Source organism: Choloepus didactylus, chromosome 2, assembly GCF_015220235.1.
Source record: "Choloepus didactylus isolate mChoDid1 chromosome 2, mChoDid1.pri, whole genome shotgun sequence".
In the NCBI taxonomy this organism is placed as follows: domain Eukaryota; kingdom Metazoa; phylum Chordata; class Mammalia; order Pilosa; family Megalonychidae; genus Choloepus; species Choloepus didactylus.
Genome location: NC_051308.1, coordinates 32794062 through 32820893, shown reverse-complemented (window position 1 = coordinate 32820893; position 26832 = coordinate 32794062). Strand labels below are relative to the sequence as shown.

At 49.4% G+C, this 26832-nt stretch overlaps 1 protein-coding gene across 3 annotated transcripts in view; it reads left to right on the top strand.

The window, feature by feature from the left end:
* COQ8A (coenzyme Q8A) overlaps window positions 1–26167 on the top strand; it is a 90794-nt gene extending 64627 nt beyond the window's left edge. For 2 of the 3 annotated variants that reach the window (XM_037822708.1, XM_037822703.1), the window contains exons 5-16: window positions 14656–14730; window positions 18675–18797; window positions 20621–20706; window positions 20903–21043; window positions 21714–21795; window positions 21940–22033; window positions 22354–22495; window positions 22808–22915; window positions 23176–23241; window positions 23566–23652; window positions 24936–25233; window positions 25538–26167. In XM_037822708.1, coding sequence (XP_037678636.1) covers window positions 14656–14730; window positions 18675–18797; window positions 20621–20706; window positions 20903–21043; window positions 21714–21795; window positions 21940–22033; window positions 22354–22495; window positions 22808–22915; window positions 23176–23241; window positions 23566–23652; window positions 24936–25223 — 1292 coding nt within the window. In that variant the 3' untranslated portion in view covers window positions 25224–25233; window positions 25538–26167. The remainder of the gene's footprint in view (window positions 1–14655; window positions 14731–18674; window positions 18798–20620; window positions 20707–20902; window positions 21044–21713; window positions 21796–21939; window positions 22034–22353; window positions 22496–22807; window positions 22916–23175; window positions 23242–23565; window positions 23653–24935; window positions 25234–25537) is intronic. The other variant, XR_005214755.1, reaches the window with a different exon arrangement.
* Window positions 26168–26832: the final 665 nt, after the last annotated feature.

Genomic DNA, 26832 nt, shown 5'->3' with positions numbered 1-26832 from the left:
CTCTGTGCGGTATGTTCTGCCCCGGGCAGGAGTAGCTCCGCCTGCTGGGGAGATGGCTGCAAGTCGTGCGTTTTGTTTTTTTTTTTCCCTCTCCTTTTGGCTCCCCTTTGTTCCCCTGGACCCAAGACAATCAGCAGTGGGTGTGGGAAGGGGTATCCTCCACCCCAGACACCGAGGAGTTAGTCCAGAGCACTCCCGTCTTATCTGCAGCTGCTCCCGGGCTTCCTTTTTTTTTTAAACGCTAACCCACCATTTCCCCACACCGCAGCGTGGCCGAGGGACTCAGCTGACTCACTCACTCGTTTCGGAATGCAGACTCCTGGTTTCACCAAACGCGCATTCCCTGTGGATTTAGCAGACCTTGTCCAGCTGGTGCTACTCTGGAAGTAGTGTTCTGGGTCACTTTCTGGTTTTTTATCTAGTGTTTTCCATGGAGGTGATTTTTGCTCTGTCTCACCTAGTCGCCATCTTAGGTCCCCTCTTCTGCCTCTTGAGATCTGCTATTGTATGTTTCCATTGTGTGTTTCATCTCTTTTGTTGTGCTTTTCATTTCCATAGATTCTGCCAGTTGTTTTTTTTGAACTTTTGATTTCTACCTTATGTACACCCAGTGTTTTCATTATACGCTTCATCTCTTTTACCATATCTTTCCTAAACTTTTTGAATTGATTTAGCATTAGTTGTTTAAATTCCTGTATCTCAGTTGAAGTGTAAGTTTGTTCCTTTGACTGAGCCATAACTTTGTTTCTCTTAGTGTAGGTTGTAGTTTTCTGTTGTCTTGGCATCTGGTTTCCTTGGTTACCGCAATCAAGTTTTTCCCAGACCAGAATGGGCTCAGGTTTCAGAAGGAGGCAATAGGATCAGGTCTCCCTCAGGGTATGTCTTAGAAGATTGATGCATCCTGTGAGTCCCCAAGCCACTCTGCTTTTCTGTCCAGCAGGTTGTGCCTGTCAGCATGTAACTCCGACTGGTGTAAGGAGGTGTGGCCTGTAGCTGTTTTCCCTCAGGCTCTGGGGTCTGGTTCTGAATGGAAGGCGGGTAGTAGAGCTTGGCACCACCTCTTTCCTCTTAGGGAAGATAAACCCCCTAGGGAGATACAATTTGCATTTGAATAGTCTCTCTGACTCTGCTATCTCCACCCTTGTCTGGGTCAGAGTGCTGGGAACTGGAAATAGCTGAGGCTTTCTCCACTGAGCTGAACAAGGGACAGAAATCACTCTTCAGGGCCAGTCCATGGCCCCCCTCAGTTTTACCCATTGGCCGGAGATAGCACCCGGTCCTCTGGGCTCCCCCTTCTCTCTGCCAGAGCGGTCCTCCAGCTCTCTAAGGTCAGTTATCACCAAAAGCCTCTGTCTGCTTGTTGGGGATTCATAACTTGTACTGAGCAGTCAACATTTGTTAATTAAAACCTCCGTTGGAGCTGGGCTGAGGTATATTCGCTTGTTCAGAGAGAGCTGCTCTCTAGCACAGTGAGGCTTTGCAGTTTGGGCCGTTGTGGGGGAGGGGCTCCTGGCTTGGGTCTGCAGTTTCTACTTACAGATTTTATGCTGCAATCTCAGGCATTCCTCCCAGTCCAGGTCGGTGTAGGACGTGTGGACAGTCACGTTTGTCCCCCAGCAGTTATTCTAGATTATTTACTAGTTGTTCCTCGTTGTTTATTAGTTGTTCCAGGGGGACTAACTAGCTTCCACTCCTCTCTATGCTGTAATCTTGTTCCAGCTCCCCAGCACCACTGATTCTTGTGTATTGATCTTTGTACACTGCCACTTTGCTGAATTAGTGTACTAACTCTAGTAGCTTTCTTGTAGATTCCTTGAGATTTCCTATATATATAGGATGTTATCTACGAATGGGAATAGTTTTACTTCTTCCTTTTGTTTTTATCTCTATGAGATCAATAGTTTTTCCTGACTCTCATTTCTAATTTTAGTTATTTGTGTAATCTTTCCTTTTTTTTTTTATCTAGCCAAAGATTTGTCAACTTTATTGGTCTTTTTAAAGAACTGACTTTTGGTTTCATTGATTTCTCTGTTGATTTTCAGTTCTCTATTTCATTTCTCTCCAGCCTAATCTTTATTATTTTCTTTCTTCTTTTTATATTATGCCCCTCTTTATATCTATTAAAGCCTACTTTTTCTGATATTAATATAGCTGTGCTCCAGCTTTCTTTTATTTAGCATTTGCATGGTATCTCTCTCCTTTTACTTTCAACTTTTTTTGTGTCATTTTATTTAAGGTAGATATTTTGTAAGCAGTATATATGGTTGATTTTTTTTGTTTGTTTTAAGTATAGGCTCACAATCTTAATCTTATAATGGAATATCTAATATTAATATTTAACTTAAATTGGACTATTCCATTTATATTTAATGCAATTACTGATGTATTGGGGTTGATCTGTCTTCCCTATTATTTTCTATTTGACTCATCTGCTATGTTTTCTTTTTTCTCTCTTGTCTTGCCTCCTGTTTAATTAATAAAAGGTTTTTAAAAATGCGTTCCTTTATTACCTTGTGTGTTATGTATTCCTCTACTGTTCTTTTAGTGGTTACTCTCGAGATTTCACTACACATTCTTGACCTATTACAATCTAATATAAATTATTATTTTTACTGTTTCCTAAGTGATGCTAAGACCTTAGAATACTTTAACTCCATGTAACTCCCTCTTGTTTTTGTGTTAATGTTGATGTGTATTTTTTCAGACCTATTTCAAACACCTCAAGATGTTTTTAAAACAACATAAGATATATTAAACCCCACAAAGTATTATTTCTTTGTACAGTTTGTATGAATTTGGATTTACTCAGATGTTTACCCTTTTAGTGCTTCTTTCTTCATGCACTTCTGTAGTTATATCAGGGATAATTTTCCTTTTATTTGAACTCTCTTTTCCATTTTTTATAGAGTAGTCAGCTTATCTTGAATTCTCTCAATTTTCATTTTTGTGAAAGTGTCTTTATTATACTTTCATTACAGAGGGATGTTTTTGTTGGGTATAGTATTCCATTTTGGAAATCATTTCCTTTGAGTGCTTTAACCATGTTATTCTGTTGTCTACTCACTTCCATTCTTTCTGTTGAAACATTAGCTGTCAGTCTTATTGTTGCTTCCTTGAAGGTAATGTGTATTTTTTCCTCTGACTGCTTTTAAGATTTTCTCTCTGCTTTTGGTTTTCAGCAGTTTGACTGATGTGCCTGGGTGAGATTTTCTTTGTATTTAGTCTGCTTGGGGTTTGCAGATATTTTGAATCTGTGGCTGTCTTTCATCAGTTTTGGAAAACTCAGGTCATTTTTTTTTTTCATTCTAAATACAGTTTTTCTTTAAAATTTTTATTCTTAGGTTTTTTGTTTTGTTTTTTTAAATTCAGCTTTATTGAGATACACCCACATACCATACAGTCATCTGTGGTGCACAACAAACTGTCTACAGCACCATCATATAATTGTGCATTCGTCACCCTAATCTATTTCTTGAACAATTTCCTTATATCAGAAAAAGTAAAAATAAGAATAAAAAACAAAAGTAAAAAAGAACACACAAATCATCCCCCCCCCCCACCATTTTTCATTTAGGTTCTGTCCCCATTTTTCTACTCATCCATCCATACACTGGATACAGGGAGTGTGATCCACAGGGCTTTCACAATCACACTGTCACCCACTGTGAGCTACATGGTTATACAGTCATCTCCAAGAGTCAAGGCTGCTTGCAGTTTGATAGTTTCAGGTATTTACTTCTAGCTATTTCAGTACCTTAAAACCTAAAAAGGGTTATCTATATAGTGCATAAGAATGCCCACCAGAGTGACCTCTCAACTCCATTTGAAATCTCTCAGCCACTGAAACTTTATTTTGTTTCATTTCGCATCCCCCTTTTGGTCAAGATGTTCTCAGTCTCACGATTTCAGGTCCAGGTTCATCCTCGGGAGTCATATCTTGTGTTGCCAGGGAGATTTACACCCCTGGAGTCAGGAAAACTCAGGCCATTTTAAAAAATATTGTTCTGCCTTGTTCATCCTCCTCTGCTCCCCTCCTCACCTCTGGCACTCCAGTTGCACATATGTTAAATCTATCTTTCTCTCTCCCAAATGTCCCTTGTACCCTTCCTTGTCTGTATTTTCAATCCCTTTTTTCCATCCGTGCTTCAGTCTTACAGGTGCAGAGATATGTTATCTCCTCTGTACATATGAAATGAGAGAGAGGACTGGGCAGTTACAAAAATTAGATTCTAATGGCTAGAGTTTGTGCAAGAGAAAACTTATTACAAGGCAGTGAACATGACTTTGTGCACAGAAATGTGGTGGTTACCAAGATGCTCACATGGGTATTTACAATCCCTATCGCATCATTAAGGCAAACGGGAAACAGGACAATTGAGAGGAAATAAAAAGGTAAAGAAATAGGAAGAGTCAGGGCTGTTCATATCCTTTGTAGAAAGGGTTTTGAAACATGACATATGAAAACAAGAGAGATGTTAGTTTGAGACAGCACTTGGTGGGCCAGGAATGAAGGGTGGAGGGAATGGACCCTTGGGAATCTGATAGTTTCTGAAAGGTTAAGGAACTCTCTCATATAAAGCACTCCCAGGAAATATTTGCTTTAAAGAATAGTTTGTGAGACCCCATTGGGTTTTTAAGAGGTTAGGGTAAAGTAAGGAATAGTGTTCTCTTTTATATTAGAAAGCAGGCATGGCTTAGGTTGAGATGCAGAACTGATGGTCATTGTTGCTTGGTTTTTGTACAAATTCTGATACCCCTGGGGGTTATTGTTAGTAGATCAGAAGCAAAGCTTTCTCTGGGATCATCATGCTTTTTTCCCCAAAACTTTAATGTCCCCATCTCAGTGATAAAGTTAAGAAGAAAGAAATATTGAGTGAATGGGCATGAGTGGTAATTTTAATTTTTTTAATTCAATTTTATTGAGATATTTTCACATACCATATAGTCATCCAAAGTGTACAATCAGTTGTTCATAGTACCATCATATAGTTGTGCATTCATCACCCCAACCTATTTTTTGAACATTTTCCTTGTATCAGAAAAAGTGAAAATAAGAATAAAAAATAAAAGTAAAGAACAACACCCCAAACACCCTCTCCCACCCTCTTTTTCATTTAGTTTTTTGTCCCCTTTTTCTACTCATCCATCCATACACTGGATAAAGGGAGTGTGATCCACAAGGCTTTCACAGTCACACTGTCACCTCTTGTAAGCTACATTTTTATAGAATTGTCTTCAAGAGTCAAGGCTACTGGGTTGCAGTTTGATAATTTCAGGTATTTACTTCTAGCTATTCCAATGCATTAAAACATAAAAAGGGTTATCTATATAGTGCATAAGAATGTCCACCAGAGTGACCTCTTGACTCCACCTGGACTCTCTCAGCCACTGAAACTTTATTTCATTTCATTTCACATACCCTTTTTGGTCAAGAAGATATTCTCAATCCCATGTTATGGGTCCAGATTCATCCTCTGGAGTCATATCCTGCATTATCAGGGAGATTTACACCCCTGGAAGTCAGATCCCATGTAGGGGGGAGGGCAGCGAGTTCACCTGCTGAGTTGACTTAAGGAGGGGGGGGGAGAGGGAGAGAGATTGCATGCGAGTGAGAGAGGAGCCCAGGAGCAAGAGAAAGCCACATCTGTGCAACAAAGAGGTACTCAGGGGGAGACTCTTAGTCACAATTATAAGCAGGTTTAGCCTCTTCTTTGCAGTGACGAGCTTCATAAGGGCAAGTCCTGAGGGCTCGGCACATCAAACCGCCAGTCCTCAATGTTTGTGAGAACATCGGCAGCAGTCCAGGTGAGGAAGTCCAACACCTCTGCATTTCCCCCCAGCTTTTCAGGGAGGTCCTGCATATATATATATATTTTTATTCTCTGTCCAGATTGCTTCGGGTTGTGTCGCTATTTCATACTAACCTATTCACACCTACCAGGTCTTACTTCCTATTAAAAGTTCCACGTAATTATGGTATTTGAACGAACTGTGCGAGTTAAGCTGTTTAGGAAATATAGATCTTGCACCAACTAAACATCTCTATCCTTGGTCTCACATGGAATTTGAAGTTTTAAAATGCAGTCAGTATTGTCCTTTACCCTTTGGCCCCATTTGCCCCAGTCCCAACCACATCTGCTTCATCATATCTAGTTGAAGTCTGGATCCTCCTTCCACTTTTTTAACAGTTGCTGTATGTGCCAATTCTGACATTCATATCTGCTGAGTTCTGGCTCTGTTTCAGGTGTCCCACAGCTACCCAAAGTTCCAGGGATCAATCAGGTTATATACAAAGGGATCAGCATCTCGGAATCTGGAGACAGCCATTACAATTCAGGAATAGATGTGACTACTTTAAGAGCTTACTATCTAGGGACCATTACAGTAAGTGTTTCCCTGATAAGCTGTGCTCTAAGATTCAATTCTGAGTTTACACGGAATTGGTGAGGCATTATAGTGTTTGCCTTTGTTTCTGGTGTACTTCACTCAAAATGCTGTCTACAGGTTCCATTCACTTCGTTGCGCGTCTCACCGCTTCACTCCTTTTCGCAGTAGCTCAGTGTTTCGTCATAATGCACACACCACAGTTCACCATTCTGTTCCTCAGTTGATGTACCCTTAGGCCACCTCCACCCACTGCAAATCATGTACATTCTCTCCATAAACACCAGTGTGCAAATGTCCATTCATGTCCCTGCTCTCAGATCCTCCAAGTAAATGCCACCTAATGAGGTTGCAGGATATTATGGCACCCACATACTTAGCTTCTTGTGGAACTATCCCACCATCTTCCAGAAAGGCTACACCATTCTGCCTCCTAAGCAACAGTAAATACATACATTCCTCTCTCCATGTTTTTTTTCCAGCACTTTTATCCCTGTTTATATTTTTCCATACAATATATAGAGCTATATTCACATACCATTTAATTATCCACATTATACAATCAGTTGTTCACGGTATCATCATACAGTTGTGCATTTATCACCACAGTCAGCACTTGAACATATTGATTACTATGAAAATAAAATGTGTTTTGTTAATGAATAATAAAAAAGATAATAAAAAGAAAAATAAAATAGCATACAATACAATAGTAGGGTCAGACAACACCACCACTACCAAGAATACCATATCCCTCCCTTATATTCCCCTCTCATACTTACTTAGCTTTGGTATATTACCTTTGTTACATTTAATGGAAGCATATTACAGTGTTACTGCTGACCATAGACTCCAGTTTGCTTTGATTATATTTTTTCCCCGCTACCATCCTCTTTCCAACACTCTGCATGGTTGACATTCGTTCTCCTACATGCAAGAACAGTTGTATATTTGTACATTTAGTCACAATCATTGACCACTCCAGTTTTTGCTAAGTTAAACAGTCCCAGTCTTTAGCTTCTCTCTTTACCTCAGGTGTCATGCATGTTCTTAACCCATCTCTTTCAGCCTTACTCATGGACATCTTTGTTCAGTGTAGTTACAATATTGTGCTCCCATCACACAGTATTTTGCTATTAATTTCTGGGTCTATACAATCAAGCCTGCTGAACATTTTGTAGTCCTTCAGCATCAAATGCCCAATCTCTACCCTCTTTCTATCTTGTGGTAGCCTGTGTTTTCAGCTTTTTGCTCTCAAAGTTTGCTCATTAATGTTAGTTCATATTAGTGAGACCATACAGTATTTGTCCTTTTGTTTCTGGCTAACTTCACTCAACATAATGTCCTCAAGATTCATCCACATTATTATATATTCCATGCCTGGTTCTGTCTTACAGCTGCGTAATAGTCCATTGTGTGTGTGTACCACAGTTTGTTTATCTACTCGTCCGTTGATGGACATTCGGGCTGTTTCCTTCTCTTGGCTATTGTGAATAATGCTGCGATAAACATTGGTTTACGAATGTCCGTTTATGTTTTTTTTTTTTTTTATCTTCATTTTATTGAGATATATTCACATACCACACAGTCATACAAAACAAATCGTACTTTCGATTGTTTACAGTACCATTACATAGTTGTACATTCATCACCTAAATCAATCCTTGACACCTTCATTAGCACACACACAAAAATAACAATAATAATAATTAGAGTGAAAAAGAACAATTGAAGTAAAAAAGAACACTGGGTACCTTTGTCTGTTTGTTTCCTTCCCCTATTTTTCTACTCATCCATCCATAAACTAGACAAAGTGGAGTGTGGTCCTTATGGCTTTCCCAATCCCATTGTCACCCCTCATAAGCTACATTTTTATACAACTGTCTTCGAGATTCATGGGTTCTGGGTTGTAGTTTGATAGTTTCAGGTATCCACCACCAGCTACCCCAATTCTTTGGAACCTAAAAAGGGTTGTCTAAAGTGTGCATAAGAGTGCCCACCAGAGTGACCTCTCGGCTCCTTTTGGAATCTCTCTGCCACTGAAGCTTATTTCATTTCCTTTCACATCCCCCTTTTGGTCAAGAAGATGTTCTCTGTCCCACGATGCCGGGTCTACATTCCTCCCCGGGAGTCATATTCCACGTTGCCAGGGAGATTCACTCCCCTGGGTGTCTGATCCCACGTAGGGGGGAGGGCAGTGATTTCACGTTTCAAGTTCCTCTGAGTATATACCTAGCAATGGAATAGCTGGGTCATACGGCAAATCTGTATTTAGCTTCCTGAGGAACCTCCACACTGTCTTCCTGAGTGGTTGCACCATTCTACATTCCCACCAACAGTGAATAAGTGTGCCTCTTTCTCCACATCCCCTCCAGCACTTGTAATTTTCTGTTTTTTTGGATAATGGTAATTTAAATTTTGCCAAGTATAAGAACATTTAAAATAAAACACTATCCCATCTTTTTATTTTTTTTCTGAAAGGACATTTTAACAATGCAAAAGTACCAGAGACACAATCCCAGGATAAAGTATAGTGCTGTAAATGAATAAATCAGCTTTGTGAAAGAATCAGTATATCATCTTTGTTCCCAAACGTTGGTAGAACCTCTCCCCGCTGTGGCAGCACTCCATGCTCGGGCCGTCTGGTGTGATCCCCCTTTGTTGACTTGTCTAAAGGCAGGCTTCTTTCCCTACGACCTTTATCAGTAGGGTACTTTATTTTCATTGAGATTGTGGAAATCTGAGGTCCCGGGGCTGACCGGGCTGGGTGGGAGGTGGACTTGCTCTGTCCTCCCCTGTGGGCACCAGTGTTGCCCTCTGATTTGCTGATGACATCGCCACCGTTCCTCCAGCAGCCTGTGCTTTTCTGGGTGCATCTTGACTGTAGCAAGGAAGACATGCTGTAGATACAGAGAAGTTGGCAGGGGTGGGTGGTGGAGCTATATAGCTTCTGCTTTCTCAGGAGCATACTTTAAAATGGGCTTTTAGTTATATCACACCGTCTCTGAAGCTCTGAGAAGGAGAATAGGGCAGCTGGTATTATCTCCAGTTACAGAAAAGGAAACTGAGTCAGAAAGTCAGCAAGTCTTCCAACAGCACTGGGACGGGCAGGCCTCTTACAAGGTGAAGTCTGGGCCCTGCTCTCCTCCCGCCGCAGTTCTGGGAATGGAGGCCGGATCCCGAGAATCTGTGAGAACATTCCACTCCACAGGGAGCTTCTTGTACCTGTACCTCCCTGTTCCCCTTCCTCCTGGGCTGTGGGTGAGCCCTGGCCCCGTTCTTGGCTGGGGCTGGGGGTCAGGGGATGCAAGGTGGGGATAGAGAGGGTGGACTGAATTACCAAAGGTTCCAGAACACCGTGATGGAAAGGGAAGTATCCTTGTCCCATGGCCTTTTCCCTGTGAACTTTCTTGCTTGTCAGACAAGAAGGAGTGTCAGATGCCTTGCTGAAAGTGTGGGCCTCAGAACAGTGCAGGTGCTTCGTAAGTGCCGTATGAGTGATGTTCTTGCTGTTTTATCCTGGAAATATTCATGCAACCTGCTACTGCAAAGAGAGTGAGTCCCTTGAGCCTTGCTCTGTAAACATGCCTAGGATTTCTGGCAGGTAAAGCCAAAGCCACCATAACATTTATTTATTTGTTTCTGCTGTTAAGCACTTTGCACCCAGCCTCATTCATTACTCATGGCCATATTTGTTGGAAGGTGTTGTGTTTATTTATTTCTAATCTCTGGTGTCCATCTGGGCAGAACCCAAGTAGCGGCTGAAGGGTAGGCTACTCTAAGGACCTCCAGAGGGTCTTCAGGGAGGGAGGGGCCCAGCTGGGGGACCTGGGCTTCCAGAAGGCACCCGGAGGAGGCCCCCAGCCGGCCCGGTGCTCTCCCGCCTTGGGGGAGAGCCTGTTCCCCCCACCTCTCCCCAATTCCTGGACTAAAAAAAAAAACCTGTTTGTGAGAGAACTGTCAGGAACTTCCTTGGAACAGGCTGGTGGCCCCTGACTGCCCAGGAGGGAGGCCAGGCAGAGTGGGATTTGTGGGACTCCTTGCCGGCAGTGTGGGCTGCGGGGTCTCCGAGCCAGGCTCGGCCCCGGGGTGGGCTCTGTCCTGCTGGGTGAGGGTGCGTGGGGCGCACAGGTCCTGGGGGACACACGGGGCAACTGCACTGCCGACTGCGGAGAGAAGGCCGAGAGGAAGCCTGGGCTCTTGGGTGTCCTCCAGGGGATCCGGGAACCCAGGGCAGAGCCTCCGATCTTCCAGGAGTTGCCTCCCGGGCCCTGCCTGATTCTGGGTGAAGGAAGAGTCGGGCTAAGGGCCTCAGGAATCCCATTCCTGAGGGTGGGCTGGGGGTGTGGGTGGGGGGCAGGCCCCTTTTTCTGGGTGGGCCTGTGTCTGGTTGTGGGCGTCAGGCTGGCCCAGGGAGTCGCAGGCCACAGGAGGAGCCAAATGGCCTTTTGGTTCTGCTGGGAGCCTGGAAATGCCAGGGGACCATTTGAGTGAATTGTCAGCTGGGTAGTCTGAGGGGGCCCAGCAGGGGTGGCAGGAGCTTGGCAGGAGGGCTGGTGGGCACGGGGAGGAGGCTGCGTTTGTCTGGGGGCAGAAGGGAGGGCTGGCGAGACCCATGATTGTAATTGACAAATCAACATTGATGCCACTGTGGTGGCCGGGCTGGATCCCCTTGGACGTCATCTCTTCTTGCAGGAGGTTTGTCTTTGGAGTTGGTCTAGGTGGAGAAAAACTTAGATGCAGAGATACATTGGTGAAGGTCACTACGGTTTGAAGGTTAATGTTGTCCGTTATCATTTATTTCGCTAAGTCCAATAGCGTACTGGGTGAGGTGGCAGGGGAGTTAATGTTTAATCAGGGCTCTCCGTGCCCAGTGCCCTCTGGAGCTGGGAGGGCGGGGGTCAGAGAGAAAACAAACCACTCTGCCCCACCTCCAGCAAACTGGCCTCCCAGACCCTGGCGCCTCCATCCCCCTACACCAAGACATCCTCCATGGGGTGTGTGGATACGGGCCATTTCCAGACTGCTACAGTTTCTTCCTGTGATTGCTAAGCTGCGGGGGGCTGTGGAGCATTTGCAGTGTGGCTGGTCTAAATTGAAATGTGCTGTAAGTGTAAAATATACACTGGATTTTGAAGGCTTTGTAAAAAAAAAAAAAAAAATCTCTAATTTTTATATTTACATTTTGAAATGATAATATTTTGGATATAATGGATTAATTAAAGTATATTACTAAAACTAACTCCACCTATTTCTTTTCACCTTTTTTTAATGTGGCTGCAAGAGAATTTTAAAATTCTATATGTGGCTTGTGTTGTATTTCGTTTGGACAGCACTGTTCTGACCGCTTTGAATAGGAGTAATGATAATAACAGCAAACGCTTTTTTATAGAGTTAGCATGTGCCCGGCCCTTTTGTGGGCAGTTTACTTTTATTGTTGTTTAATCTTCACAATAACCTATAAGGCAGGAACTGCTGTTATAAGTGGTGAAACAGAGGTTGCATAATTGCCTACCGGTAGGTAAGATGTATTGTAAAAATATTTTTTTTAATTGAGTTTTCTTTTTTAATTTTATTTTTTAGAGCAGTTTTAGGTTTACAGAAAATCTGCACAGAAAGTACAGAGTTCCCATATATCCCACTGAACACTCACCGTTTTCCCTATTGTGAATGCCTTGTGGTAGTGTGTGCATTTGTTGTAATTGACGAATCAACATTGATGCCACTTTTAGTAACTAGAGTCCATAGTTTACTTTAGGGCTGCTCTTTGTGTCCTGGAGTTCTGTGGATTTTGACAAATGCCATAATGTCACGTATCCACCTTTAAGGCAGCATATAGAATAGCTTCACTGTCTCAGCACTGCCCTGGGCTCCACCTCTTCCCTTCCCTCCACACCCCCACATCCCGAACCCCTGGCAACCACTGGTCTTACTTTCTCTATAGTTTTGCCTTTCTCACAATATCATATAATCAGAATCCAACAATATGTGGCTCTTTTAGACTGGCTTCTTTCACTTAACAGTACATATTTAAGGTTCTTCTATGCTTCTAATAAGCTCGATAGCTCATTTCTTTTTATCACTAAATCATACTCCATGGCGTGGACGTGCCACTGTTTGCGCATCCTTTCACCTCTTGAAGGGCATCTTGGTTTGGGGCAATTATGAATAAAGCTGCTATAAACATTTGCATGCAGATTTTTGTGTGGATGTGAGTTTTCAACTCCTTTGAATAAAGACCTAGGAGTGCAATTGCTGGATCATATGGTAAGCCTATGTTTAGCTTTGTAAGAAACTGCCAGAATGTCTTCTAAAGTGGCTGTACCATTTTGCACTCCTACCAGCAATGAATGAAGGTTTCTGTCACTCCACATCCTCACTAGCATTTGGGGTGGTGAGTGTTTTGGATTTTAGCCATTCTAATAGGTGTGGAGTGGGACCTCCTTGTTGTAATTTGCAATTCCTGATGATACATGAAGTTGAACTCTTTTTCATATGCTTATTTCCTATTTGAATATCTTCTTTGGTGAGGTGTCTTTTCTATTCTTTTGCCTATTTTTAAATTGAGTTTTTCTTATTAAGTGTTGCATTATTTGTATATTTTGGATACAAGTCCTTTGTCAGGTGTTTTGCAAATATATTCTCCCATTCTGTGGCTTTTCTTTCTCTTAATAGTGTCCTTCACTGAGCAGACTTTTTTTTTTTAATTTTAATGAAGCCCATCTATCGGTTTTTTCTTTCATAGATCACACTTCTGTGGTTGTATCTAAGAGGTCACCTAGATGTTCTCCTGTTTTCTAGAAGTTTTCTAGTTTTGTGTTTTATGTTTGGGTCTAGTATTCATTTTGAGTTGATTTCTGTGACAGGTGCGAGGTCCTGCCTAGCTTCATTTTTCTTGCCTGTGGGTATCTAGTTGTTCACGCACCATTAGCTGAAAGACGATCCTTTCTCCGCTGAGTGGCTTTGCTCCTTTGTCAAAGATCGGTTGATTATTTCTGGGCCCCATAGTCTGTTCCAGTGACCTGTTTGTCGGCTCTCCCGCCAATTCCACACACTCTTGATCACTGTGACCCTCTAGTGCATCTTGAAGCTGAGAAGTACCAGTCCTCTGACTGTTCTCAGTGTCGTGTTAGCACTACGGATAAGATTTGGGGAAACAGGGATCTGCACAGTTGCCTGGTGGCAGGTAAAACATACTGCAAAGACACTTTTTAAAAACTGAGTTATCCTCGTTTGATTTTTAAAATTTAGTTTTCATCAATACTTCTCTGATTCATAAAAGTGGTACATAATCATTGTAGAAAATTTGGAAGAAAGTACCCAGGGTTGTGCTCCGAGGCCCACCGGACCCTGGGTGTTTAGGTTTTTGCTGACCCTTCTGGCTGCAGCCAGCATGCTCACCCCACACACTTGTCACCCTCTCTCTGCTGAGGATGTGCCCACTCTGGGAATAGCTGGAGTTGTGTTCCCAGCGAGAGGAAACAGGCCCCAAGCGAGGCACCTGTGCTTTCCGGCACGGCTTAGCGGCCTCTTGGGCTCCTCAGGGCCCCGTCACTCCCAGTGGTTGAGGTCATCGAATGACTGACTTCTGGACAGATGAGGGGCTAATGAACTTTGGTTTAGAAGGTTACAGAAGGGGCAGGGAAGGCGCCCAGTCCTAGGGGTGGGATGGGTGGGGAGGGCGAGGCCTTTGCTCCCGTCTGAGTCCCCGTCGGTTTGGATTGGGGACACCCTGACCTCTTGCTTTTGCAAAATCTTCTGACTCCCACCCAGGCTGTGGCAATGCCTTTCTTTCCAGTTACAGTGAATTACATTAGAGAATTCCAGAGTGTTGGAGGCTGCTGGTGCAGACCTTGAAGGTGGTGGCTGTGCTCCACGAGTGGCTCCCTTGTCATGAATGTTAGGATGTCCTTGACCCACGGACGTCCCTGCTCCATTGTTTCACTGTGCTGGGTCCTTCCCAAGGAGTTCCGCAGTTACACATTATTTGGGGCATATGTTTTTGTGTCCCCTTAGCAAAAGTGATGATTGATGATGGGGGCTGGGAGTTGGATGAGGAATTTTCGTGGGGAAGTACCTACCTTGAGCCAGATGTCCTGTTTAAAAACCACAGATGTGTATCTCCCACCTTTTCTTTCTTTTTCACTTGTCTGGGGTGTCAGCGAGGTCTCCTGGTGAGCTGGTGCTGGTCTGCCTGGAGCTGCTCCAGGCCCGAGGGTGGGCAGCACCGGCCGCTGGGTGAACGCTGAGTGTCCTCAATGTCCCCTGCAGGTCTGGCCGTGGGTCTGGGCTTCGGGGCACTGGCCGAGGTTGCCAAGAAGAGCCTTCGTTCTGAGGACTCCTCAGGTGAGCGGGGCCCTCGACTGGTGGTGCTGGGCGGCCCTGGGAGTGCCGAGCCGGTCAGTGCTTGCACCTGCCTGCATTCAGGGAGCCCCAGGGGCTGCTCTCGGGCCTGACTCCCGGGCACCACTCACCCTGCACTCCTGGGAGCTGACGTGTTCCTGTGGCGGGACTGGCCAGCTGTTAGAGTCCGAGGCTTGGGGGCTGCTCCTCTTCTGGCCCCCTGTGCCTGCCCAGGCCCCTCCTGCTCCACTCTGGCCACCTGCACCCTGCACCCTTGAGCTGCGGATTTACCCCTGCACTTCCTCCTGCCCTTGTTCTGTGGGCGGCCCTGGGGGCCTCGTTGGTTCTGCTGGGGACAGACCCCAAGGGACCCTCCATTCGCCTGCTTGGGGACTGGGGAAGCCCATGGCCTCTCCAGGCCTCAGACCCTCCCCCCCTTAGGCGAGGGTGCAGTGCCTCTGTCCTGCCTCAGAGGCTCGGCTCAGAGTCCTCACTCCCGGCTGGTGCAGGTCCCAGCTGTGGGCCAGGCCTTCCATGGAGAGTGTTTGCCGCCAGCCCCATGACACCCTGGGGATTCACGGTGCTGATGACGAGTGAGGGGTGCCTCCTCTGCCCGGCCCCCCACCTAGGCCCCTTCTCCAGGCTTCTCCAGGCAGGAGGGGCGAGGATGGGTGGGTTTCGTGAAGACTGTCCGGGGGGCATCTCTGTTTAGCAGGGGTCTTGGGGCTGTTGAGAAAAGTGCTTATAGAGCCATCTGCTTTGTGGGTTTCCCAAAATGTATTTTAAGTTCTGGGCTGGGACCTCCTGTCCCTGGCCCATTTAGGGGATATTAGCTTGTTCTTATCTGTAACAAATCCCCACTGTGCCCGGAGAGCCCCGTCCTCCTGTGCCGCGGCCCCCTCGGCCCTGGCTGCTCGCCCAGGACGGCTCCTGCTTCTCCCCCAAGCCCCTCCTCGGGCACAGGGTACCTGGCAGGGAGGGCACTGGCCCATCCCCACGGGCCCCTGAAGGACTGGGGGACACAAAGTTTCACGTATGTCCTTGGAAGTAGCTGGGGGACAGAGAAGATTTAGCAAGTGTATTTTTAGTGTTGGTGCTGAGACACTTTTGGAAATGAAGCCTTGGTTTCTCTGGAATGAGGACACCCCCACACCCCCGGCACATACTCCTGCCCCCCTTGCAGCTGGCTTCTCTCCATCCTGCTTCACCCAGAGAAGAGGTCAGGCTGGCTCCAGGGTCACAGTAGGTGTCCTTTGCCAGGGATAGTCATGACCCTGGGCTCCTGGGCTGAGGAGGGCTGGAGTCAAGGGGTCCAGGTGCCATTAGCCCTGAAAGTGGGACCTGGGGTTCAGGCCAGGGTGGGCCCTGGGCAGCCCCAGGCTGTGCCCATTTCCTATGACCCTGGAACCCCTTGGTCTAGAGGTCCTGCCTGGCCAAGGCCCAGTTCTGCTGCTAGGAGGCCCCTTCCTGAATTGTGCCGTGAGCCCGTCCTGCCCCCCCACCCCCGGTCAGTCCCAGCACAGGCCATGCCTGGGGCAGGACACATGCCTCCAGCCTAATGTACCCGCCAACCCTGGGGAGGGGGTAGCTAGGAAAGGCCCCAAATACAGGAGCCCTGGCCCATCCCGGCCTGGGCTATGTATCATCAAGGGAAAGTCGCCCTCCTGCCAGGGCAGTGGCCCCTCTTCTAGTCCCTCCCCTCCCCCAGCACACAAGGGTCCCCGGCATTGCCTGGGCAGAGTGGACACCCGGAGGGGCCGCCCTCCCCGGGGCTCTGGCCTTGTGCCACTGCCCTGACACCTGGGGCCTGGCCTCCCAGGGCAGCTCAGCCCTCTGCTGTGGAGCTCAAGTCTCTCACCTTCCTGGGACCCCGTTGTCCATCTGTGACCCTGAGGTGAGCCTAACCCCCTTTCTGCATGTTTGTCTTCAAACATGGTCCAGAGTCCCCAGGTTCTCTCTGAGGCATCTTTTCTACAAACTAAACATCATCAGAACCTGTGCCAGGCCTGTAGAGAGGCAGGCTCAGTGCTGGGCACCCTGGGGCCCAGAGAGGAGGACGGCTCTACCTTGGCCATTGGAGGCTTCTGAGCTAACTGGATGCCCAGGACGGGCAGCAGGAAAAGCACCGATGGTCCACAAGGGCTGAGGCCCCAGGAAGAGGGGTGGCGGAGGAGGCCGGGGGTCAGGCCAGAGCAGGCTGGGGGCCAGGCCCCGCTCAGCTTTTCCCCAGCTCAGGACAAGGATAGACATGATGCTGAGGCAGGGGGAGCTGATGGTGGCTGCGGGTGTGGGGTGGGGATTGGAGCCAGAGCTGGGCTGTGACTTCCCTTGGCCACACCACTTCTTGGCAGCAGGACTTGCTGCCTGCCCTGCATTCCTCCCCGGCCCAAGTGTACTGGGCAGATGTCCTCCGCAGCCCTGGAGTTTCTGTGCGTCTGCCAACTGGCTGCAGTGAGAGCTGCCCTCCAGGGAGGGGACCTATGGCCCTGCTCTTCTGGAATGTTATCTGTACACTGTCCTCCCCCAAGGGTGGGTTGTCATCTGCCCCCAGCACATAGGACAGGCAGGACCAAGTGTGAGGCAGGGACTCACCAGTGTTGGCTTGAGCTGCTGGGAGGACTTTAGGGGAGGAAGGTCCCAGAAGAGCCCTGGGTTCTGGGTGGTGAGGGGGATGAGTTCCCTTGGCGAGGATGTGCTGGACTTGAAAAACAGTGAGTGTTCTTAGGCACTGATCCTCTGTCCACTCCTCCCCTCCCTCTGTAGCCTTGGGCCCCTGCCTTCCCAGCCCTGCCCTCTGGGGGCTGCAGCCTGAGCAGGAACAAGGAGGCCCCTCTGGCCCTGACAGCCTGTGGGCTCCACTGGGCAGAGCTGCAGAGGCAGGCCCCAGCCTGGGCGGGGCACTGACCTTGACCCCGAGGGCCCTTCCCTGGGAGACAGACTCGCTGCAGTCAGCTGGCCCCATATGGCAAATGTGTGGTGGCCCCAGGGGTGCAGATGACCATTGTCCAGTGTGCTCAGCAGAGAGTGTGTGGGGGTGCAGGGCCCTAACCCGGCAGGCTTCACCTGGCCACAATGGATTTGGGCTGCTCCATCCCTCCCCCGTAGTGCTACCTCACCCCTGGCCGGCTGTGCTTTGGCTCCCCAACTCCAGGCCCCAGGGGTTAATGGCGGGGTGGGGCGTGTGTGTGTGTGTGTGTGTGTGTGTGTGTGTGTGTGTGTGTGTGTGTGGAGGGGGGAGGGTGCTGGAGGAGGCTCTAGGGAGACCTGGGCTAGGTGATTATGGAATTGCATCTAGGAGAAATCAGTTACTGAGCCCCTGACTCTGTGTCAGGCTCTGTGCTAGGTTTATTCACACCTCACCTAAAAATCCTTACCAGACTGCTGTGATGATTTTTACAGATGAGGACACTGAGGCACAGAGGCAATATAGTACTTGCCCAGTGGTGCACAGCTAGTGGGCGGGGGGTGGGATTGAACAGCTTCCTGACCCCAGAGCTCAGTGGCGCTTCTGCAGCACAGAGCCCTGCAGGCCCTTAGCCGGTGGCTCCCCCTTGGGTGTAGCCAGTGGGCCTTGAGGTGTGCTGTGCTGTGCTGTTTGGAGGTGCAGAACGGGGTAGAGCCAGGGCTCCGAGGGACTGTGGGAGAGCAGGTGTGTGTGTATATGTGTGTGTGTGCACGCATGTGTTGTGCTCACACAGCCAGGAAGGGAGTGGACAGAGCCCATTTGTATAGGTAGCAAGTGTTTACTGGAGGGCACTACATGGGGGACACTGGGCACAGCACCTGATCAGGCTGCCTGCCTCTCTGGGGCCAGTTCTAGAGGCCCCTCCTCTGTCCTCTTCCTCTTCTTGCCACCTGGGCTAAGGAGGGCTGGCTTGGGAAAGGCCTCAGGGACTCCCAGGGAAGGGAGCAGGTGGGGTGCTGTGGTGACACCCTCCTGTCCCCAGGGAAGAAAGCCGTCCTGGATTCCAGCCCCTTCCTGTCGGAGGCCAACGCCGAGCGCATAGTGAGGACGCTGTGCAAGGTGCGCGGAGCTGCCCTCAAGCTGGGCCAGATGTTGAGCATCCAGGGTGAGTGGGGTGGGGGGCTTGGCCCTCCCTCAGGTGCACAGGCTGCTTGTGGGGCGTGGGGAGGCCCACTCATCTGGCGCTAGCTCCCTCTTCAGCTTCCAGGGCAGGAGAGGTGCAGATGACGCAGTGTTTTGGCTGCAGTAAAGCCTGGCTGAGATATGGGATGGTTTTGGGAGGATCTGGCAACTGACTCTTCTTGCTTGAACCCTGGCTTTTGACTGGCCTGGGAGCTGGGCCACATGGGAATGTTTAAACGGTATCTTAAACAGGAGCCCATAGGAGTTTAACTTCCCTCTTTCTGGGTGTTTTGCGATACCCAGAGGTTGTCCTGGTATCTCAAGGGATGTGACAGTCTGGCTGCTGCTGCCCTGCCCTGTTGGCTGTGGGGAGTTTGGATGCAGGGTGGGGGGCGTTGGATAGGGCCAGGCTGGTGGGGGCCCCAAAGACCCGCCAGGGCATGATGTTAAGAGGACATGGGTGTGTGGCCCCAGGAGGGGAAGGCTGGGTGGCCTGTGTGATCCTCAATGTGGCGAGGAGGCTGACCCAGTGTAGCCTGGAGAGTAGAGCTGGGGTTAGGGGGAGACTCAGGCTTTCTGACGGTGTCCCCCAAAGAAGAGTATCCCAAGAGGCTGGCGTCAGAGAGGGAATTTGGATGCAGGTACGACTGACAGCAAGTTCATCTCCACAAGCGATTAGATTAGTAGAGAGGAGTTAATGCAAAGCTGGCTGTGGCTGTGTAGCTCAAAACAGACTTCCTGGAAAGTGTGGGCAGGAGGTCTTTACAGTCCTTATGATTTGCAAACTCCTTGACTCCCGGGACTCCGTGGCTAGTAATTTATCTTAAGGAAATCGTCAGTGATGCGGTCAGGGCTCTGTGTACAAGGAGCTTCATCATAGGATTCTTCATAATAGCAAATAAACGGAAACTGAACCAAGCAGCAGTTAGAGTTTAAATACACGTTAAAATTTGTCTGTGGAATGTTATGCTCCTGTTCAGTGCTGTTTAAAGTACTTTAGAAAAATATTTAATGACCTGGGGAAGTGCTCATGGTAGACTGGTGCAATAGAAAAGCAGGCTAGAATCATCTATAAACAATGTGGTTCCAGTGATGAAAAATACATTGAAAGAATATTAGAAAAGACAGAGTAGTTCCTCTAGGTGATCAGATATGGTAACTTTAATATTTTATTTTTCATTATTTTAAAATGCATTTCTTTTATCGTAAAAACCTGTACATAGTAATTCTAAAAAATTAGTCTTCTCTGGTCAGTGGGGCAAGTTCAGAGAATTCCCAGCAGGGCCCTGTGGCTGAGGACTGACCAGGACCCCCAAGATGCCCAGTGAGAGGCTTCCTGGTGTCAGGGCCCAGGGTGTCAGGGCCCAGGGCCGCGGCCAAGTCCTGGCTTGGTGCTCGCGGTGCTCCTGGTGGGGTGGAGCTTGCTGGGCCGGCACTTGTCTCCAGGGTTGGCTGTGGGTTGCAGACCCCAGGGGAGCACAAGCCCCTGGTTGGTGCACATATGCCCTTTCTGAGCCCTTTGTCCTCAGCAGCGGTAGCCCATTTGCTGGGTGGGGACAGTGCTCCCAGGTGCAGAGGGGAGTCTGAGGCTGGGCCTGCTGCGGGCTGTGGGCTGCTCACCTGCCGTCCCTGCACCACACTTCCACACCTGTGAAAGGGGCAACGGTGGGGGGCAGCTTCAGGACTTGGATCTGTGGGGGGGTGATTGTTAAGGTCCTGGGGCCACCTCTGTGAACTGGCACGTACTCTTTCCTTCTAAGGAGTGTGTTCTCTGCTCCCTGAACTGGCTTTTTTTGTGCCTTTAAGATGATGCTTTCATCAACCCCCATCTGGCCAAGATCTTTGAGCGTGTGAGACAGAGTGCCGACTTCATGCCACTGAAACAGATGACGGTGAGGCAGGCGGGGCGTGGGTGAGGGGCATCTGCTGGCTTGGGTCCTCCTGGGTCCCTGGGGTCCGAGTGAAGTTCCTTTCATTGGAGGGGAGTTGAGGCGCCCCTCCTGGGAGCAGGGCAGACTGTGGCTGCCTCTCAAGGATGCCCAGGTGGCCCTACTGGGCTCACGGCCCTTCCCTGGCCTCTCCTTCCAGAAAACTCTCAACAGTGACCTGGGTCCCAACTGGAGGGACAAGTTGGAATACTTTGAGGAACGGCCCTTTGCAGCCGCCTCCATTGGGCAGGTGCACCTGGCTCGCATGAAGGGAGGCCGCGAGGTGGCCATGAAGATCCAGGTAGGCTGCCCTGGGTAAGCACTCACCTCCACGGGGGATGCGGATGAGCCAAGGGCTTGCAGGGTGGGCTCTGTACCCATTCCCTAGCATGTCCACTCTCCCAGCGCAGGCCCCTGTCTTATTTGTCTTTCAGTCTTTAGCAGCTGATGGCAGGGGGTGGGGAGCAGACGCTCAGAAGTAATTGCTAAATGTATGTGGGAGGTGGTACAGCCTCAAGCTTGGTTGCCTTGGGTGGGGGTAGGGGACAAATGATTGTGTGTTTTGGGGCCTGAGTTGGAGGGCCTGATCCCTGAGTTGATGGCTGTTCTTGGGGGACAGGGGTGGGGGGGTCTCCCTCTGGCCAGTCTCCGCCTACATTTCCAAGTCCTGTAGTAAGGGCAAATAGACCAGATCGTTTTCCTGTGTCTTCCTTCTGTCCTAGAGCTGGTCTTAGCTGCCCCATTTTTCTGCCTCTGCTCTGGTTGGGCGGTGGGGAGAGGAAAAAGGTAGAGAACAAGGTTGTGAAGGGGCCCTGGGGTCACAGCAGCATCTTGGACCTTAGTTGCTGATTTGTCCAAGATGTGTGTTGGGGTAGGAAATGGTGGGAAGCACAGACTATGGGGAATGTAAGGCCCCCTGGAAGGGCCCTGCGCTATCCACCTGGGCTAACTCCCCTTACCTGCTCCTCCAGTACCCCGGTGTGGCCCAGAGCATCAACAGTGATGTCAACAATCTCATGGCTGTACTGAACATGAGCAACATGCTTCCAGAAGGTCTGGTGCTGGGCTGTTAACATGGGCAGTGGCCCCTCAGGAGGGGGTGGCAGGCCTGTGGGCTGGGCTCCTGGACCCGAGCGGGCCCCCCCAGCACCATGCAGAGCCCCCAGCCCACCCTGGTGCCCCTCCTCCCTGGCCCAGGCCTGTTCCCTGAGCACCTGATCGATGTGCTGCGGCGAGAGCTGGCCCTTGAGTGTGACTACCAGAGAGAGGCCGCCTGTGCCAAGAAATTCAGGTATAGCTTCTTGCTGGGTTTTTGGTGCTGTGCAACTTGGCTTCTGAGCCCCTTGTCTGTTGATCCCACCAGGGAGATAAAGTGGCAGCTTTAGTCAGCCCATGAGGCATCCCACCCTGGCCTCTGCGCAGGCAGGTTGGGGTGAAGGCCCCTCCAGGTCCCCGGTGGTCGGCTGGCTCTGGTCACCCCCTGGGGCTGTTGTCGTCCTATCCTAGGCCAGCCCTGGCAGGGTCGTCTGGGGGGGCTCAGTCCCTTGTGGCCTGTGTGTCTGTGCACCGTCCCCAGGGTGGGGAGGGGTGTGACCTTCCATCCCTACCCAGGGAGCTGCTGAAGGACCACCCCTTCTTCTACGTGCCTGAGATTGTGGACGAGCTCTGCAGTCCCCATGTGCTGACCACAGAGCTGGTGTCTGGCTTCCCCCTGGACCAGGCTGAAGAACTGAGCCAGGAGATTCGGAATGAGGTGTGTCTGAGGTGGGGGTCAGTGCTGGGACGAGGGAGTCCCTGCTTCTCTGCGTTTCTGGCCGTCACTGGTTACTGACAGGTGTGAACAGGAGTCGGCCCTGGCCTTGGAGTACGAGGTGCTCTGTGGGGAGGCTAAGCTTGGAGCGGGGCAGGTGCTCACCACTGCCCAGGTGCTGCACTTGGAATTAAAAAAAAAAAAATTCTTCTGGGTAGACATTGGGGTGGAAAACGGGAGGAAAGTATGAGTCAGGAACTTCTGCCCCAGGCAGCCCGGTGCTGCCTCTGACGCATGGCCCTGCCCCGTCCCCAGATCTGCTACAACATCCTCGTTCTTTGCCTGCGCGAGCTGTTTGAGTTTCACTTCATGCAGACAGACCCCAACTGGTCCAACTTCTTTTATGACCCCCAGCAGCACAAGGTGAGTCCTGGGATGGGGTGCCGACACCTGGGGGATCCTGCCCAGACTGAGCCTGTGGTGCCCTGAGGCTGAGTGTGTCCCTGGAGCGGGGCATGTGGGCCACCCTGGCCTGCTCTTCCTCCTGGACCAATCAGCAAAGTAGCTTGACCCTGACGCTGTCATTCTCCCTGTTCCATCCGTCCTCTCCTGCTCCCGCTCCCCTTCTCCCTCTGCCATGGACCACAAGGGCAAATCATCCCCTGGTACCTCCTGTTCCCCAGGTGGCTCTTCTGGACTTCGGGGCAACTCGGGAATATGACAGATCCTTCACTGACCTCTACATTCAGGTAAGTTGGAGATGCAGAGGGGCCCTGGCCTTGGTCCCCACGTTTCCCTGAGGCTGGGAAGGGATACTTGGGGACTTGGGAGGGAGAACGGCGGGACTCCTGCCCTGTGTACCCTATCTGTTCTGGTCCCCACAACGGCTACCTGTGCCCCAGGGTCTGGTCAGGTTCATGGTGCTGGCTGTTTGCTCTAGGCCAGGGGTCTACTGAAGGGAGAGTATACGGATGAAAGTGGGGTAGGCCAGCAACTGGCATTTGGGAGAAAAAAAAGTGAAAGGCGGGGCTCCCTGAGGCCTTTTAACTAGGGCCCCCTGTGTATCTGTCTAGATCATCAAGGCTGCTGCTGACAGGGACAGAGAGACTGTGCTGAAGAAATCCATAGAGATGAAATTCCTCTCTGGCTATGAGGTCAAGGTGAGTGGTATCAGCCCCAGGGGCTCCCCATTGACTTTGGGGCTCCATGAGGCTCTGCTCTTACAGGCCCTGGGCTGCAGGAACTGGGGTGTGCTATGCTGTGGGCAAGGGGTGGGCAGTGGACTGCCTTTTCTTTTGAACTCTTAAGTGGAACCTCAGTGTATAAGTAGACAAAATCACAGTGATAGCAGGCCTTGAGGGGTCTCCACAGAGCCCTGGGCCTCCTTGGAAACAGGCTGAAAGCCCAGGCCCTGGGGACAGTTGAGTTGGAGTATTCAGGGGGCTTGTTTTTAAAGCTCTTGTTTTTACTTAGAGTGCATGTTTACTCAGGGGCTGAATGCTCCCCTGCCCCCACCTCCCAGTACCACCTCTCACTCCCACCTCTCACTCTAGCTCATTTAGAAATTTTCAGTTATTGGGCTTCCGCAAGCTGGATAAAGGTATTCAAGCTTTGGTGGGGCAGATGGGATAGGCAAACCCTGGTCCCTTTTTGTACAGTGAAAGGCATGAGGAGTTGGAAGAAATCTTCGCAGCCCTTTAAAGATGCAGTGATTTGTCTTCCTGTCACCCTTAGAAGTGGGAGAGGGGTTAGAAACCCGGGTCAACTCTTGGCTCTTCCACTGAGTGTGATTTTAGGCAAGTTAGTTAATATCCTTGAACTTTGCTCACCTCATCTGTAAAATGGAGTTAATTATACTTACCTCAGAACCCCAACTTATTTATAGCTCCTCTAGCGCACCACTTCCAGCAGCCCACAGCAGGATCTCCTGCCCTGGGGCTCTGCTGGTTGGCAGTCTGTACTTACATGCCCCCCAGGCAGACGTGGTCTTCACCCCAGCACGGAAACCTGCGCCCAGCAGGTGGTCACCAACTGGGTCTGGGCCAGTTCTGGCAGGCTCAGCCCCCAGGGACAGATCCACAGAGTGTTCTTTTAGGCCTGAACACTATTTTGTAAGAAGCTTGAATTTGAAAGCTCTCAAGCAGGGCTCAAGTCCTACATTCTGCCACAGGCCCCCCCAGTCCCTTTTGTTTCAGCCAAGCCCAGTTTACATAGTAACGGCTGCTTTCCTAGCCCCTACGGGTTTGAGTTTATGCTGGTTACCATTGTTTAATCTACAAGAAAACAAACAAAACCTCAGCACACTCACCTGCCTGAGGTTCTCCTCATCTTCACAACAGCTTTTAGCGAGAACCCAGTGCTTTGGGCACTGCTGTAGGAAACTCAGTACTGGGCAGAGGGCTCTGACACCTCGTCACTGGCTGCCTTTCTGCTTCTTCCCCAGGCCATGGAAGACGCCCACTTGGACGCCATCCTCATCCTAGGGGAGGCCTTTGCCTCAGAGGAGCCCTTTGACTTTGGCACCCAGAGTACCACGGAGAAGATCCACAACCTGATCCCCATCATGCTGAAGCACCGCCTCATCCCCCCACCTGAGGAGACCTACTCCCTGCACAGGAAGATGGGGGGCTCTTTCCTCATCTGCTCCAAGCTGAAGGCCCGCTTCCCCTGTAAAGCCATGTTCGAGGAGGCCTACAGCAACTACTGCAAGAGGCAGGCCGTGCAGCAGTAGCCTCTGGACGGTGCGTCCAGCCCTCTGGTCACTGCCCAGGCGGCGCTGGGGGAGCTCTGCATCTGTCCTGCAGGCTAAAAACTCACAGGAGGGTGGTGGTGCTGATGCGCCCTTTACTGCTCTGCCGTGGAAGACAGGGAGGCTGGTTCCGGTGGGGTACAGAGGGAAGGGTGAAAAGACACAAGTATAGGGTAAAAAGTGCAAGAATGACAAATGAGATCCCAACTACTCTCTGTCAAAATCTGCTTGTTTATTCAACCTCTGAAATAACTAGATAAAAATGCAATTTTATTTTCTTTTCCTTTTTGTAACAGGGGCTTTCCTCATGTGAACGTTAACCAGAAGATGAGAGAGTAGTCTTCTCCAATCCCCACCACCAAAAAACAAACAAAAAACCCCATAAAACCAAAACCAAAACAGAGAAGTGTTTTTGGATTTTTTTTAACTGTGTACTCTAAGGCTTTTGCATATGTGTTTCTAGAATGAGGTTTGTGTTTTCTGCCCTTTTCCTCTCCAGTTTGTGATCTGGAGCTAGAAGGAGGAACTGACCCTGAAGAGTGCCAAAAAGTCCTATTTCAACAGGTGACGCCCAAGCCTGCAGCCTTGCTGGTTCTTAGGTGATTCTGACGCCCAAGCCTGCAGCCTTGCTGGTTCTTAGGTGATTCTGACAAGTGAATGTTACCAGGGAACTTCTGCCCCATGTGGGAGACAGAGGCAGCAGAAGAGGAAGAGAAAGCGAGATAAACACGGCCTTTTCTTCTGTGCTGGACTAAGGCAGGGTGGGGGAAGGGCCCTTCTGCACCAGGAGCCTTTGCTGAAGATGTGCAGGTGTCACCCAGTTATGCCCGAAGGGTCATCACAGGCTCTCTTAATTTTTGTACAGTTCTTGTAAATTGTCTGATTTACTTGTTTCAATTAAAAAAAAAAAGTGCTTGTAAAAAGTGCTCCAGAGATTGTACCATTTCCTGTGTCCTTTAAGGATTCTGGAGAGTTCCACTGCCCTACCCATTCCAGCACTGTGGTGCATTCATCCTTTCACTCACAGGGTAAAGGGTCTTCCGATCTGAGGGTGATGACAGCCCCAGAGGTCAGTATCGTGCTCCGTTCCACCTCAGGTGTTCTGCAAGGTTTGTGCCTGTTCTCAGCATGAGGACCTTGGCACCCACAGCCTAGAAGGCTGAGCCCACATGTATCACAAGAGAAGACGAGGGAGGGGAAGGAGAGAGCTGTGCCCCCACCCCTCGCCTCTGCAGACCAAAGGCTGCTGTGCATCCAGTGCCCCTCACGCACACAGGAAAAAGCAACGGCTGGTAGTTTTACAACTGTGGAGACGGTCACATCTGCCGTTGACATTAACATTGGATCAGAATTGAAGTGAAATCCACTTTAGAGGCCATCCACAGCTGAAGAACACGTCCTGAGAAGTGACGTTTTCTGGGTGCTATCTCGATTCCGAGATAACTGGAACATTTTTTAACATTCACATGGGGGTCTTCTAACAGACCTGTGAGCACCTTAGAATGCCTCAGGTGGTGAAATAACCTTTGGAAAGACAACAGTGGTCCAAAAGAGGTTCTCATGCAGGTTTTAAACATTCTTAAAAGAAAAT